The following is a 14,191-nucleotide window of genomic DNA, read 5'->3' as shown; positions in this document are numbered from 1 at the left end:
ATATCACAGGACTCCTGTAACGAGCTAGGACAGTGCAATTTGAATTTGACAACGGTTTATACCGTTGATGTTATTTTGTGAGAATATTCATTTGTTAAAGGTAAAAATACCCTTCTTACAAGTATTTACATTAGTAAAGCTTGAGCACTCCAGTTTGGGATGTGAGCACTGCCAAATTGGAATGAATAGCTGGGACAATATTTCCCAGTCTTTGCTTAGCTCTCATTTTTTAAGCATCTGGAAACAGATATTGTAAAGTGTTTTGCAACTTTTACTACAGGCTCTGCCAGAGTCAGCATTATTATTTTGGGGCAGGCATGAATAACAACGTTTAAGTTCTCCTCTGCTTTCTACCACACTGACTTTTGTCTGCTGTGATCATGCTCCTCTGCACAGGACCACTTTTGGGGGGGGGGGCGAGGTGTTGAGGCATGTCATTGGTAGAGTTTTTTAGGGGCTCCCAAACTTAACTTGGTCATTGTTCATAAAATGGGAAGGATCCCTGGAGTATCACCAGCCCATTCTAATGCAAGAAAAATGGAAGCAAACTGCTGTGCTGGAATATGGGCACATTTACCAACACTTTACTAAATGTCAAAAGACAGTTTTCCAAATAAAGTGAGGATTGTAAGTAGCCACTAGGAGCCTCCCCTTTTTCTGCTGGAGGGCTTTGTGTATGTTGTTGGGCTATTTTTTTTTTTTTTTTTAGCTATTTAATGATAGATCTCCAGATTAGCTGGTGTTTTCTCTGATATATACAATATATCAGAGAAAACATGTTCAAAATAGCCATTGATGGGTCATTTCCCTAAGATGTGGTGGTCTCTGCTGCTGGAGGATCATCCTTGGTATGATCCTCTTGGGACTCTAGCTACAGGGGTTCTGGGAAATGTAAGGAGCATAAATCAAATAAACTCAGTAACCAGAAAGTTGTTTCTTTTTCTTGGTTATTCCTATTTTCCATTTCTTTATCCCCTCTCCCTTCTTATCTCTGTCCTGTTCCATACATCTCCAGACCATTTTTTCTTTCTTCCTTTCTGTCGGGTAGGGTTGAATACATTTTAACTTTTCGGAAAAATTACTTTGCTAAGCTTTCTGTCCCAGTGTTTAATGTATATATTTTCGGCTCTCTTCACAATGACAACAGTCAAGCACATTTAATGTGAAAAATGAGGGTATTCTTGACTCCCACAACTTAGGGAGTTGCAAAGGTTGGCTCTCGGATTGTCTGGTGGTAAGTGCTAAATACACACACACATATATATATTTAGAGATTATATGGAAGCAGCCTGTAGCTATATACCATGTATATGCCAATGATTCTCTTTCTGTTAAGAGCTTTCAGTTTTCACACTCCCTGTCTTTTGGTAAATTTCCCATTTTAGTTATAGGCCATGGGGCTCTGCTTCTTATTGGAATGAAACTGACAGCACCCACTCATTAGAGTTCTTTAGCAAATCAAAGCAACCCAAACTGATCCAATCTAAGAGTAAACAGACAACTACACAGTTTTCTCCCAGGTGCCTTCTCCATTCAGTGCATGCATAAAGGATTCTGCCTCAGGCGCTAAAAGACTCAGGATTGGGCCTCTGTGATGTAGTCCCCATGATTTGTCTTGGAATGAGACAATGATTTCCTTGTACTCTGGGTTCTGTGTCTTAATTTCTCTCCCCTCTGTCTAGACAATCAAGTCAGAACAACTCCATCTAATCTGGTCTCATTTTCTCTTACATACAGTGCGCTGAATGGACGAAAGCTTGTGCTCAAATAAATTGGTTAGTCTCTAAGGTGCCACAAGTACTCCTTTTCTTTTTGCGAATACAGACTAACACAGCTGTTACTCTGAAACCTTTAAATATGATGCAATTGGAGAGAGTTGCAATTTTGTCATGTCTTAACACTGTTTTCAAGGCCAAACACAGAAAACCCTAAATTAAAAAAAATGGAGTGTACAGAAAAGTATTTATTGGTAAAACTGCCTAATCAAACATTGTACTATTGGAGAACTTCATTACAGAAAAAGGCAAAACCAGATGTAATGAAACACAGACAGCTGTTCTCTACTACCTGCTTACCCTCTTTTGAGTCCCTTCCCTGTGAATACTTGGTGGGCATGAGCATATCGGCCCTCTGAATAAAGTAGCTGACATATAGAGCAACAGTGGGTCTAGATCAGCGGTTCTCAAACTTTATTGCACACCAACCCCTTCTGACAACAAACATTGCTACCCAACCCCAGCAGGGGGGACTGAAGCACGAGCCTGCCCAAGCCTGGCCATCCCAGGTTAGGGGCCCACAGCCAAAGCTTGAGCCTCACCACCCTGGGGGGGTAAAACCAAAGCCCCAGGGCTTCAGCCCCAGGCACGAGGCCTGTAACCTGAGCCCCACTGCCAGCTCAGGCTTCGGCTTCGGACCCGGGCAGTGGGGCTCAAACTTCAGTCCCAGACCCCATCAAGTCTAACGCCAGCTCTTGTGACCCCATTGAAATGGGGTTGCAACCCACTTTGGGGTCCCGACCCACAGTTTGAGAACCCCTAGTCTAGCATAGTCTTTTCCTGGTTCTGCCGCTGCTGAATGGCAGTGGGAGTAGCAAGCTCTCCTAAAGATCTTTTCTGGGAAACATCTCAATGGATACAATGAGCCAGCAAATTGTCATCTAAATATCTGGGTTGGAACATCTTTGTTCAAACACCTTTTGAAGATACTGGAAGTGCGGAGTTTCCCTTCAAAGGCAGTATTCATCTGGTGCTCAACCTTACGCAGTTTAAGTACCTTGCTGACCTACGTGCTGTGTGAGTACCCAGTAATCACTAAAAACTTCATCTTGCATCATTTAAATTAATGGGTGCTTTACCATTGACTTCAGTGGGTCCAGAATAAGACTCTAAACTTTCAAAATCCCATCCTGGCTTGCATTGGGTTCAGTGTACAAACTGAGATGGATTCTCTGAGTGTAGCTTCTCTTTGACTATTTCAAAGTATTGGTTTGGAGTCTTTGGAGGACATTATGTAGCACAGTCTAGAAATAGTCATGCTTCATATTTAGTACATATAGTTTATAAAGAGTTAATAAATGATTAATAGATGCAGTAAGATATTACACACGTGAGCAGTATGCATTATAGATGGTTATGAGACTATTAACAGAAGATCTTATTGATGGCTAAATCATGGCTATAAGAAACTTGTCCTGTTGGATTCTATAACAATTGATTAACCTTTACTTAAAATATCTATTAAACATTTCTTAATGTGATATACATTTTTATAAACATTCTTAATATAGTGTGATCCAAAAAACTGTCAGCTAAATTGGGAAAAGTCAAATCCTGACTCCCATTGAAGTCAATGGGATTTTTTTGCCATTGACCCCAGTAGAGTGGGGATTTCACACTCTTCTACTTAATATTTGAAAAAGTTCGCTATTTTCCAACTTGAAACAAAAAACTCAAGAATCGCATGTATGACACAGGAAATGCATAGAAATGGCAACTCTCATGTCTGAACAAGAAAATTAACACAAAATTAACTTTTAAAGAGAGATTAATTCTCAAGCAGAAGCTTATCAACAGGAGAATCGGAACATTAGCAAATCAAGTATGTATGAGCTATGAGACCTGCTTTGTAGCTACATTGACATTGCTGATGATAATGTTTCCTGCAATGTGGGCGTAGTTTACTTTTGCCTAGCACTAGCCATTGTTTTGACAATTTTCAAGGAAGTTTTATAATTTCATGGATTCTAGACTTCAGAAACTTTTAGAATGTTCTGAGTTCTATGTTTATTCAACTCTAAGATATGCATAAAAACTGTTACCCAGTGTAGATCTCTATGAGCTATCACCACAAATAATATAATCCATGGTATATTTACTGCAAGATACGTGCTGGTCAGCTAGTGATGCCAGTCATGCTGTACAAATATCGTGACATGATCACATTTTCCAGTGAATTCTCATCATCCACTGAGTAGCTCTTCAGTTTTAGGGTAAACTGAGCTCCCACAGACATGTCTCTAGTATTGATGCAATTGTTCAACAGATCTCTGCAAGACCGTATTTGTAGAGTTTAAGGCTGGGGGCAGGGAGGAAGGAAATTGGACTATTAGCTCATATAGTCTGAACTCCAATATGTTATGGGCCATTAAATTTAATCTATTTACCCATGTATTGAGCCCCAATGTTTTGGTCAAACAAAAGTTATATCTGCCAAAAGGGCATCCAGTCTCAATAGGAAGACCACAGGAGATGATGAATCCACCACTACCATTGGTGGTCTGTTCCAAATACCTATTTAGATAGCAATTAAATCACTATCCTGGAGTGCTGCCAACTCTCATGATCTTACTGTGAATCTCTCCATATTTGTTATTTTTCTTAAAAACCTGGCTTCTGGAATCAGGGGATTGCGTGAAAATTTCAGCCTTTATTTTAAAATAGGAGTAAGTTTCTAGCTCTTATTGATGCTGGAAAAAAAATCTTGAAAACAGGAAGGAAGCATATCCTAAAAGTTCAAAAGCTAGAAGATAAATAAAATAGCCATATTTTTTTTAAAAAAAAATCTCATTATCTGAATATGTGTGCATGCCATTTAAAAGCCCAGGGAAAATTCAGGTTATGTATTTGTCTTGAAATAGTCTTTTACTGAAATGAAGGTCAAAATTCAAGCACAGAGGTAGAGATTTTCAAGCTAAATATACATGGCAGAAAATGACCCTATTTATTTTCTCCTAAACTAGTCAAACTAAATCTGGACTTTGAAAACAACTTTTTCAAGTTAGAAATATTCTGTAAATGTGGCAGTTGTTTGATTTGAATCACCTAAAGCATATTTGAATATTTCTCCCATTACAGCGGATTCCGGCTCAACACCAAGGAAGGTGATATCATTCCTCATGACAGATTGTATAGTGAAAACAGAAGTCTGAATCAAGATCCATGCCAATGCAGCTGGAAGCCTTTGTAGCAGAGTAAATATTCCCGCATTGAGCCATGAGTATAGAAAGGACTTTTAGGTGTTGCTGGAAGACTTGAAACAAGCAGACAAATTAATTTGTATCAGGGCACTATGGTACAAACTGGAAGGTCAAAGAGTTAATATATTTCTATGAGAGAAACTGTATCAATATTTTTTTAAAAAAATACAATACTAATTATAATTCTGTGAGCTTTTCATCCAGTGATCTCAGAGAGTCTTTCACACACTGAGGAATTAAGCCTTACAACACCTTTTTGAGGCAGGTATTATCTCCACTTTACAAATGGAGAAACTGAGGCACAGGAAGGTTAAATGATGCATACAAGAAAACACTACAATCTGAGCTGGAATTAGAACTGAGATCTGATTTTCAGGCTTTCCTGTGCTTTAACCACTGACTGAGCATTCATTCCTTGTACATCTTATTCATTTCAGGGCCAGATTTTCTCCATTGGCGTGTGTGAGAGAGGGCTCATGGAGCAAGTTTTGTCCTGTGTGGCAGCTGGGCACAAGTGCATCTTCTGTACTTCTCAGGATGCAAGGACTGCTCCTTCCATGTATTACCTGGGTACAAGACACAGGCAGAGATGATGCAGGGCCATGGCCCTGTCCCCCTATGAAAGGGCTAGTGGACCATTCTGTACCTGCCGAGGGGGCAATATAAGCATGTGTGCCACCTTGCCTACTAGAGAGCCCTACGAGGAACTCCTCTTGCAGCAGCTTCTGGAGAGTGACACTCTAAATGGCCCCCTTGCTAGATCTTGTATTAGTCAGTGGCCAGCTGGAGGGAGGGATAGATAAAGGCATGTCTTCTCTATACCTATATACATACACACACACTGATACCTAAAGAGCAGGCCCTGCTGTAATCCTCTCTCCCTGATTAAATGCTAATTGCAAAGGTGACTCCAATCTCTGGGGAAAGGTTGACTAGGTCTTATAGAATGCAACACATTGAGACAAAGATTATTCTATCATGCAATGCTATGGTTGCTTTTTGACAAGAGGACAGGTTCTGGAGCGTACAGAGCCTATATAATGAGATACCAAAATGGCCTTGTCTGCTCAAAGCCCTGGGGCATGTTGCATTTGGGTAATCATTAATTGTGCAGCACTGTTGATATGCCATTTGTCACAAATGGATGTGCATTCCTCGTCTCCATTTTTGAGTTTGGAAACTTAGCTACCTGCTTACAGCTCAGTTCATCTTTTTGGCTCAGAGGCAGAGCAAATCAATTCCTGGGGATATTCTTATGAGGGCATGACTGGTTTTTAAAAACAAAAAAAAAACAAAAAAAAATACAGCTGACACGATTGTTGTTGGAACACCATGCCTGTTTTTGTCGTTTTATTTATTTAATTAGGATTTTTTGTTTTAAATGTGCTCAGCTGTAGACACAAAATGTACTGGGAAAAAGGACGGAGTTGGTCTCTGAATCCCATATGGTATAGATCAAGTTCTGACAGTTCCCCTATACATGCTCCTTGCTTCTTAGGTGTAAAACAATATTCTAATCCAGATGGTGGGATTGTTTAACCCCTGTTGTGGCAGAGGTTTGCAAGTTGTAAGCCTTGTCCCAGCAGGTGCAGATTCATCCTCAGGCAGGAGTATTTACCTTGCCAACCTTCAGAAATTCTGTCGGGGGTGGAGAGGGGGGAATTAAATTCTGCCCGAGGTTCCACAGGAGCCTTCCAATGGAGGCTATCCAGCAAATCAGCTCAACCAGTTCATCCCCAAGCACCTACTGCTGCTCTCCCCCCAGCAAATTTTAGATCTCCTGGTGGAGCAAAGATTGGGAGTGCTTTGTGCCTCTGTGACTCCCATACTGGGCAGACTTTCCTCAGCAGGGCTGCTAGTGCACTGGTCTGGATGAATCAAGCCTGGAGCTCTCTAATGGCTCTCCTTTCATGACAAATATTTAGTTGTATATGTGATCCAGACATTCTCTTTCCCTGTGGGCAAGGATGGAACTGGTTAATTCTTAAATATATTCTTCCAAAGATCCTATTACTGCTTGTGGCCTTCTGTATAAACTCCCTTTGGAGAAGATGATTAAATGTGATAATATGCGAGGGTAATTTATTTGACTAGGGAAAAAGCCTAGAGTTGTTATATAAGTACTAGCACTCTTTGACAGTGATTTGGGTGGAGGTGGATTTTTCATTGTTAGGTTTTATTGTTTCAGTGTGGATTTTTCAATGCGTTATTTCTCTGACCTCAGTTCCATTCAATGTTTGCATGAACCCAATTCATCTGGCAGCCGCTGATTGGCTTGGTTGACTGAGAACAGATTAGAGGTCAGATAAATGAGCAGTTGAGGGCAGATTCCCAGTATGGGGGACTCCTTAGTTAGCATACAATGGGCTTCTCAGATACTATGGCACCCTTATCCTTTCCCTGCAGCACAGGGAGCTGGAGAGGATATGGCCAGTGCACACGAAGCTCAGTGATTCCCCTACCCTAAAGGGCTGTTATAAGATGAGGCTGCGAGACTGCTGTAAAAGACACTTGGGACAGAGATGGAGGAAATCTAGTAGTAGGATTGGAGAACTGCATACAGCTCCTTTGCAGTTCCCCATCAGCTGTACCAGCACTTCCTGGACACTGGTAAGGTCCAGCCCTGGATGTGGACTAAACTCTAAAATGGGCCAGATTTTGTCTCCATGTTCTGCACATAGAGGGATCCTTCTGTGAGCATATCTCCTCCCTCTCAACTAAGATGTTGTGTGTTGTTGGGTCAGCCACCTCAAGAGCACAATCTCACCCTTCCCAGGATCTACACTATGTGGGCTGCAAGCTGGGATGGGGATGCACATCTTCTGCCATCAGGCCTGCTGAGATTATCAGGGAAAAGTAATGTGTCCTGGGACTATATTACCTTTCCCACTGAGATCCTTCAGTAGCAAGGAACCTGCTGGGGGTGGGTGGGAGAAAAACAGGACCCAGGAGCAGCTGTGTTTCAGGGGAGTCCCTGGTAGCACAGCTCTGTTGAAACCATGTCACCAGAGAGTAAACTGAGGGGACAGGAGGACATCAGAACAAGTGCAGACATGGTCCTATGAGTGAATGACTCCAACCTCCTGCAGATCCCTGGGCTCCTTATAAGATGGAGCAGGAAGAGGTTGAGGGAGATCACAGTTCCCAAAATTCCCTAAATTCAAGCTTCATATTAACCATTCTTACAACAGTAGAGAAACCTTAGGTCTTCATGGCACATGAAACATCCAATTTAGAAAGTACTTTTGATACCTGTTGTCTTGGTGCTAGGGCTCTTCTGCTGGGACCTGTACTCTGAGAGGTGCACATGCTGATGGTTCTTAGTCTGTGCTCACATCTGCAACTTAGGTTGGAGAATTTTGCTCTTTCCTGGTTCTTTGCCAGACTGTCACTGTTTCATAATTATGTGACATGCTCAATAATTCAAAAAACTCTCCAGGGAAGGGAGTGTCTTTTCTTTGACCTTTGTGCAATGCCCAACACAATGAGGGCCCCAATCCTGGGTGGGGCCTTTGTACACTTCCATACTAGAAACGATTGATAACTATAAAGAACAAAGCTGCAGTATAGAAAAGCAATAAAAACATACCAATACACTGAAATAGCTGAGCTGTTGATTGTTTTGAAAGTGTTTCTTATTACTTCAGTGAGTTTGATCAAATCATTATCAGCTCAATAAACCAACCAACTGCCTTGGAGAAAACAACTTTTGATTTCCTTTCAGGGCCAAATTGTGATACCGCTACTCATGTTGAATAATATGCTATGTGTAGTCCCATTAAAGTTACTCCATAAATAGTGCCATTAAAGGTGCTACTTATTGTAAGTAAGGTATCACGATCTGGACCTGAATAATTTCGTAGCCAAATGTTTTATAAATGGCTCTAAAAGTTTTTTGATGTTTTGAAATGTTTGTAAACTTTTTTCTCCAAGTAAATAGCTTCAGTCTAATTAAGGGTCCGGTTTTATCCATAGTGAGTAAAGCCTTTACTACACACACAGTTCCATTGAAATCATTGAATCATCATAGAATCATTGAGTATAAGGCCAGAAGGTACAACCAGATCATCTTGTCTGACCTCTGGAATGTCACAAGCCACCAACACCACCCAGCCATCCATACAATAAAGCCAACAGACAAAAGTATTATAATATACCTACACCTATTACATATAAACATAAATAGGATGGTTTTTCTGTGTGAGTAAGGATAACAAAAAGTGGCCTATAGAATTTAGAGCCTTTTAAGATTTTCCCATCCCTACCATCTAATCCCCTTGGATTCATTTGAGATACATAAATTATAGAGCCTAGAAAAGTGATTTTGCTTGCAGAGGTTGTGGTTTTGCAAGAAAATATACATACAGCACAAACCTTTCACTGGTCATCACCACAAATCTCCAGCTTCCTAGACTTTATAGACCCCTTCATACAGTTCATTCTAGTTAACAACAACCTTAGCAAGGTTTTTTGTATAAAGCGAGTCTTCAACAACAACCAAATTATAGTGTGGCAGGACTCACTAGTTATGCCATCCATCTAAAGTACCTGCAAACAGTTAGCTATAAAACAAGCATAGACAGATTCTCTGTGAAGCTACTTCACAGCTTACCTAAATCTGAACACTGAACAACCCGAAGATGGCACTGACAGCGGAATGGACATACTGCTCCGGGTAGGTATATGTCAGGACTGTCTGTCGGAGGAAGATCAGCAGATCCTTCGTCTTCTAGCATAAACTCAAACAAGCCTTTTTGGTGGAATGGTTTGGCCCAGCATACTGGCAGAAGCAGGAGGAAGAAGACAGCCACCTTCATGGTTTACTTCATCTACTCAGAACAGAACCAGTGAACCTAGGATTCAAATCAAAGGTTTAAAGAATGGTAGCATTCTATCATTCCTGCAAAGCTGCTTTCCTAAGGAGATACACAGCATATATACCAATTACATAAATGTGTTCCTGTTCATTACAGATAGGCCACTTATATTACATGGGTAGGAGAATGTTAAATACTTGTCAAAAACACTTTTTACAGAGGAGGTTTAGGGTAATTGTAAACACATCTGTTTGCATTTATTAGGAACAGGAAGTGTTGTCAACATTATTAAACAAAACAGTCAACACAATAAGCCACGTTTTCCATTTGTCAGTACTTAGCCACCGTAGCAGTTTGAGTGTGTGCTTTCACTGCCAGTTGTTAGCTATGAGTTTGTTCCTTTAGGGATGAACTTGAGATTCTCAAATCCACCATAATGCATATTTCATGTCTTGTAATTTTTTTTTTAAGAGCCAGCCTGTTGTGTGTGTGTGCTAAATTATAGCCCACCGAGGCTGATTGGGAAATGGAACAAGATCTGGAGATTGGGCAAAAAACTTTTAGCTGATTAAATTATACTTATTTCCCAGTTTAAAGAACATTATGAAGCTTCATTTCATGTTGGTTTCTTCTTGGCCTCCTTTCCAATTACTTGGCTTAGGGTATGTTATTTTATAACTATGTCGTGTTAAAAAAAATCTTTTGCTTTGCACTGCATAAGCATTTGAGTTTATACTTATTTTTTGTCAGCATATTTTCTAATGAGACTTAGGGGCCTGATCCTGAAAACATTTTTATTCCACAGGAGCAACTTTGCTCATGTGAGTAGTCCCACTGGACTCAAAGAGGAAAGCTACATACATATGTGTTTTAGGACTGGGCCCTAAGTTAGTTTCTGCAAGTTTAGAGTATCTGGCACGCATTGTTCAGTGTTGAGGGAAATATTCAAACTCCCAATATTCAGAGTAATTTTCATATTTTGTGGTAGATGATTACAAATTAGTTAACCATGAATATTTTCTCTTTTTACCACATGCAATATACAGAAAAAGTTATCTTGAAAAATCCCTCTTGGGTCTAAAGAGCTCAACTATTAATAATGGTGGCCTTTTCATAAAGGAAGAGGGGAATTGTTGTTGACACATTAGGAGCCTTTTCTTACATTAGTAAATGTAGTCCCAGGTACAGTTATAACTGTATACAAAAATAAATGTTCATTTAATTGTTTAAATTAGTAACTCAGCAATACAAAAATTCATTTCTGAAATGAATTAACTAGAAACCAGGCACTGAATTTTGAGGCCTCTTTTCAGAATATTAGATCTACAAATTTCTGTTAGAGAGCTGGTGGTTGTCTAAGGCTAGATGGATTAGAATGTATCTAGCTCTATGCCTGTTACATAATTTGCATAAAATAACTCCCAGAATGCAACTTCCCAAAACATTTTACCCTTTTTCTTAAGCAGATGACAAGTCTGCCATACAAAATATGGCATACTTTAAAATATTTTAAAACTATAACTAAAGTCTCTCTAATTTAGCCATTCTAGGACCAGATTGTGATACTATCAAATATGAGTAAGGATATTTTACTCTGTAAATAATCCCTTTGTCTTCAGTGGGACTTCACCGGGAGAAAGGTATTATTCAGTGTGATTATGTGTATTGCAATATGGCTTTTAATTAGAATTAGAAGCATTTTCTTTTCCTGTACAGTCTGTAGTGTGCCATCAATTGTAATCCAATTTATCCCCATAGCGGGTATTCCAGGTACAAGGGGTACTGAGTGTGGTGAGACTACACAATTATAAGTATGAGAGAAAGTAAGAAAAATATAACAAAGTGCCATTAATCCATTACCATTTTCTTAGTACTACTTCATCTAATTCAGCACTCTGATAATTTTGGAGTGGAGGGTAGTAAAACGACAATACAGTTTCCAAAAATATTCTGTCCCTTGGTAAAAGTCATAATTTATTACCATTTATCTTAGCATGTTGTATTGTAAACAACAGAAATATTAGCAGAGCAAAGACAAATTTTCTGAATTTACATTAACTTTGAGATGCCATGTGAATCAGATACACAAGAGAAATACCATGATACTGGCATGCTATGGCTGATTTAAAGAGGTTCTCCTGGGTATAAAGTAAACTGTTTTTGACCCATTAACATTTTGATCCTGTTCCCATTGATCCCAGAGGTAAAATGTCCATTAGTTTCAAAGAAAGCAGAGTCAGGATCCTCTACTGGAAATAAATTGTCTGACAAACAACATAGAGGCACTTTTCATATTTTACTCATGCACACTAATATATACTGATGACATATATCAACTAAATACTGTCATAGGGCCTTATCCTGTAGTCACTACACAGCCAAGACCCCTAATGAGTTCAATGGGAGTCTTGCGTGAGTGAGAACTGCAGGGTTAGGGCCATAATGGATGTTATGGGGCTTAGATTATATATATATATATTGCATTAAGGACTCAATGGGGGAAAATCATACTAATGAAAAATAATCAGAAGATAGGAATATATATATATATATTCCTAACAAAACAACAGCCATTTAAAAATCATATAAAAGAAAATTGTCCTATTAATGTTCACACCTCATTTAGAAAGGAAGAGGGAAAGACGGATTGAATTGAATTCGTAATGGTTTATGATGTGGTATTTGGGCTTAGAGCACAAAACTGTTTACATTTGCATTAATTATATGTACACAATGAGGAAGACTTTTCCACAAAAGCTGCATCATTTCACGTCACCAGAAACCACTGTATTGGTGGTGGTCTTTTTACCCTACATTACAACTAATGAAAAAATGACCACTTTCTGTCCGAAGAGTTTCTTATAATATCATAAAGTTTTACTTGAATGAAATGTACAATTAAAAAAAAATCCCTGGACCACGTGTCTTACCTATTCTGTATACTAAACAATAGGTGTGCGAACACAATAGTTGGGATTTTAAAGAGAGCCCGAATGTCCACTGACAGGAGTTTCAGCTCTTTAGGAATTTTGTTTTTCAACTCTTTCTTTCAGAGTCACCTTCTCTCAGAGGTGTAGTCCATTGTTTCTATATGTTAACATACCACTTTCTAATTTTATAAAGACATTCATCAAGTCTGTATAACTGTACATCACATTATTTTGAAACTGAAAATATTCCTACTAAAGTTTAAAATACATGGAAAGAAAGACTGCAAAATTTCACTGTCTTTTCCAACCAGAATTGAAACTACTCATACATTTTTCTCCCACACACTATATCATATACTCTAAATATGTGACTACAAACACAGAATATCCTGCTGCCAAATTTCACAGTAAGAAAAAAGCAATATCGTATTACTTCTACACATCAAACAAAAGACAGCAAAAATCAAATGAACAATAGGAAATGTACTCAGTCCTTGAGAACGTATTCTTCTTCTCATGTTCTCAAACAACACAAGCTCAGGGTACAACACTAACATTACTAAACATTTAGTAGGCTTTTTCTTGCTTCTCCCAGTAAAATGCAACCATTTTTGCTCTAGCCTTGACTGAAGTTTTATTAGTCTGAAGCATAGTTCAGGGCAATGATTGAAAGCCATACCTTTTTAATCCAGGGATTTGCAAGAGGAGCTCTCAAAGCTGAGATGTAATTAAACTAAATATTCAGCCCCGGCAAAGGACTTGCAGGTGTGGAAAGGAGGAGGGGGTAGGTTACTGCTCAGTGACTGTCACTTGGTGGAAAACCCTCCTGCTTCTATTCCACAGCACAGTTAAAAAATAAGGTTTCCCTCAATGAACACAATCCAGGCTGACACCCACATTAGATCATATGGTAATGATATGTCTCCTGTATTGTAGCCAAAATCTTTATCAGCCCCCTTTTTTTTCATTTGCTTTATTTCTTTTTCATCTGTTTAGGATCCCAAACTGCTTGTACAGTACAACACAGAAGCTTGATTGTAATTCATCTTACTTATTTTCTTAACTTCCCTAAAACATATATTTACCAGAGTTTTTTCTTCTGTTTTATCCTTGCTTATCTGAATCATTGACTTTACTGGAAAAAAATAGTTTGGCTATTTTTCTTGTTTATAGTCTGTATAACTCAAGGAAATGATATAAAATTAATCTTGGAGTTAGTCAAAATGTAGATTAGCAGCAGAAAAAAAAACCTATGAATAGCCTTAAGTTAAACTCTTTATACAAATACTAACCTGTCTCTGCAAATGGTACAGCCATTGCATGAACCAAGTAGTTTAGCTAAAGAATATAATTCCATACATTTTAAAAATATTGCAGTGTATTCCTGAATGTATATGAAAAGCCTGTTGCTTATTGTTTTAATTAGTGGAATGATTTTAACATTTGTGGTCAGAAATGTTTCATATAAA

The 14,191-nt window shown here is 38.9% G+C and overlaps 1 protein-coding gene across 1 annotated transcript in view; it reads right to left on the bottom strand.

Annotated features, from left to right (window-relative positions):
• DCN (decorin) overlaps positions 1–13,598 on the bottom strand; it is a 44,671-nt gene extending 31,073 nt beyond the window's left edge. Inside the window, exons 1-2 of the mRNA XM_073327563.1 lie at positions 13,402–13,598; positions 9,588–9,828 (exon numbers count right to left, since the gene is read on the bottom strand). Of these exons, the coding sequence (XP_073183664.1) occupies positions 9,588–9,792 (205 nt within the window). The 5' untranslated portion in view covers positions 9,793–9,828; positions 13,402–13,598. The remainder of the gene's footprint in view (positions 1–9,587; positions 9,829–13,401) is intronic.
• Positions 13,599–14,191: the final 593 nt, after the last annotated feature.

This window comes from Lepidochelys kempii, chromosome 1, assembly GCF_965140265.1.
Source record: "Lepidochelys kempii isolate rLepKem1 chromosome 1, rLepKem1.hap2, whole genome shotgun sequence".
In the NCBI taxonomy this organism is placed as follows: Eukaryota; Metazoa; Chordata; order Testudines; family Cheloniidae; genus Lepidochelys; species Lepidochelys kempii.
Note: the sequence above shows the minus strand (reverse complement) of the source record. Positions and strands in the feature narration are given on the sequence as shown.